The sequence below is a fragment of the Gavia stellata genome, chromosome 16 (assembly GCF_030936135.1).
Source record: "Gavia stellata isolate bGavSte3 chromosome 16, bGavSte3.hap2, whole genome shotgun sequence".
NCBI lineage: Eukaryota > Metazoa > Chordata > Aves > Gaviiformes > Gaviidae > Gavia > Gavia stellata.
Window position 1 is genome coordinate 1719291 of NC_082609.1, and position 2569 is coordinate 1721859.

Genomic DNA, 2569 nt, shown 5'->3' on the forward strand with positions numbered 1-2569 from the left:
GGAGGAGCTACATACGGCCAAGGTTAGGGAGAGGAACACAGCAGCAAAGGAAGAGTGATGCATGTCATACCAGGGCAAGTGCTCTGACTCCCTTGGACACAAGTTTAGCTTGTAAGACCTTCTGCATAATAACCAGCCTCAGCGAAGAGCCCTGTTTGGGCTGGGGTTGCAGGGTAACTCAATAACGATGCGCTCTTTCTCTCCCCCCCCGCCCCTTTTCTTTCTCCTTTCCTTCCCCCAGGATACTTAAGAGCAGATTTTTCACCGTTAATCAGACTGCTTTCTCAATGGAGCCCCGGATTCCTCACAACATCACCGTTGTCCCCAACTCTGTGATGGTCCAGCCCTTGCTGGACAGTCGGATCCCCTACGGGCGGCTACAGCATCCGCTCACCATCCTGCCGATTGACCAAATGAAGACAACTCACATAGAGAACGATTACACCGACAACCCCACCGCTTCCCAGCTGGCAGCCCAGAAGCGTCCCCGAGGCCCCCATGAACTGGTCTTGACCAACCAGCACCTGCAGCGCTGTGAGCAGGATGTCACCCACCCCTGGATTTCGTTCAGCGGGCGCCCCAGCTCCATCAGCAGCAGCAGCAGCACGTCTTCAGACCAAAGGCTCTTGGACCACATGGCTCCGGCGCCTGTGGCGGAGCAGTCCTCCCCCAGAGCGGTTCGCATTCAGCCCAAGGTGATTAACTGCAAGCCCCTGGACCTGAAGGGGCCTGTGTCTCAGGAACTGGACAAGCACTTTCTACTGTGCGAAGCCTGTGGGAAATGCAAGTGTAAGGAGTGCGCGCTGCCCCGGACTCTGCCTTCGTGCTGGGTGTGCAACCAAGAGTGCCTCTGCTCGGCACAGAACCTGGTCAACTACTCCACCTGCATGTGTCTCGTCAAGGGCGTCTTCTACCACTGCACCAACGAGGATGACGAGGGCACGTGCGCCGACCACCCCTGCTCCTGCTCCCACTCAAACTGCTGTGCCCGCTGGTCCTTCATGAGCGCCCTCTCCCTGGTGCTCCCTTGCTTGCTCTGCTACCTGCCAGCCACCGGCTGCGTCAAGCTGTCCCAGAGGTGCTACGACCAAGTGAGCCGGCCCGGATGCAGATGCAAAAACACAAACAGTGTCATCTGCAAGGCGTTGCCGGAGAGCAAAGGCAGCAGGCCAGAAAAGCCCTTTTGATAGTTTGGGAGGACGGGGAGTGGGAGGATGCTCCACGGAGGGGGGTGCCGTTGGCTCTTTTTGATAACCTGTGTTCTGAGGATAACGTTAGCCTTTTGCCTTCGGAGAAAGCGGAAGCGACTATTTCCACAAACTGAAGCACTTTGGGTTATTCAGGGTTTTGGAACTGGTCAGAATTTAAATAGATGGGGCCAAGGGAGGAATCTTAATAACGTAGAGTGAAGGCTGAAAACCTATGTATATCATGAATATCATGAAGTACAGCTGCTTAAAAACTCCTGGTTCGGACGGACGGCTGCTCACCATGCCTGCATACCACAAGAACCATTAACTGCTCGCTTGGCAGGCACGGCCGCACAAGCAATATCCATTCCCGGCTGCAGAAAGCTGCATTGGAGTCACCGTATTCAGGGTGGGCTTCTTGTTTTCGCTTTCCTTCCAAATTCCGATTTGCTACCAGCAGCCTGTTGAAGGTGACGGGTTAACTCCCTCCTTCCCCACCTGCACACCAGTAGAAGGGCCAGTTGCACACAAAGTACGTGTTTCCCAAAAGCTTTCTGTGTCCCTCAGAGATTTTGAGCCAGAGTAAAGATACAGTTCGTTTGTATAAGGGTCTCAACATTTAGACATATCGCTTTCTTTGAACCCACCTGGCCACACTGATTTGGACCCTATTTTTTAAAGCAAGATGGTAGCAGGGTTGCTCCCTCCCCGGGAAGAATAGCGGCAGGATGCGTTCAGGCAGTTGTGCCGCCATCGTGTCGTTCTGGCTGTAAGCTGATCCGTAGCATCAGGTTTCACTCAATGGAATATTAATTTTACATCAACAGTACAAACCCGCTCCAGAAGGATGTTGGCCGAATCCCGTTCCCCAACACGGTGCTTGCTCCCCCAGTGCTGGAGCAAAGGGGATCTTCACTCATGCCACAAAGTGAAGACGTTCGGTGTTTGTTTCTCTAAACCTCTCAAGCTCTGTTAAGAAGTCACAAAAACCTACGTGTAGGATACACATAGGTGTATTTTTATAGGGATATCAATCCAGTACCTCCTCTCCTGGAACAAGCTCTTCTTTGCTCATTAAATATTAAGATTTTTTAATTTTTTTTGTCTTGGGGAAGAATGGCATTTGCTTGAAGTACAGCCCATTCCCCCATCTCTATTGCTGCTGTTCGACTTTTGCCTCCTCTGTACAAAAGTGTGTCCTTTTAAATGTAGAGAATGCTTTTAATGTTTATTTTAGTGTTAACAAATGCTAGGGGAAGCCAGGGGAGGGAAGAGAGTGTATTTAAGAAATCTGCCTATGGTTTTCAGTAAGTGAATATCATCGGCCTTGTCCGTGCACTCATCCTAGGGCCGGTTCTGCATTCCCTTAAGATGCAGTA

The 2569-nt window shown here is 51.6% G+C and overlaps 1 protein-coding gene across 1 annotated transcript; it reads left to right on the forward strand.

The window, feature by feature from the left end:
* Positions 1–265: 265 nt before the first annotated feature.
* SPRY4 (sprouty RTK signaling antagonist 4) lies at positions 266–1187 on the forward strand. The gene has a single exon (XM_009820143.2). It carries the CDS (start codon positions 288–290, stop codon positions 1185–1187), a length of 900 nt encoding a protein of 299 aa, XP_009818445.2. The 5' UTR covers positions 266–287.
* Positions 1188–2569: the final 1382 nt, after the last annotated feature.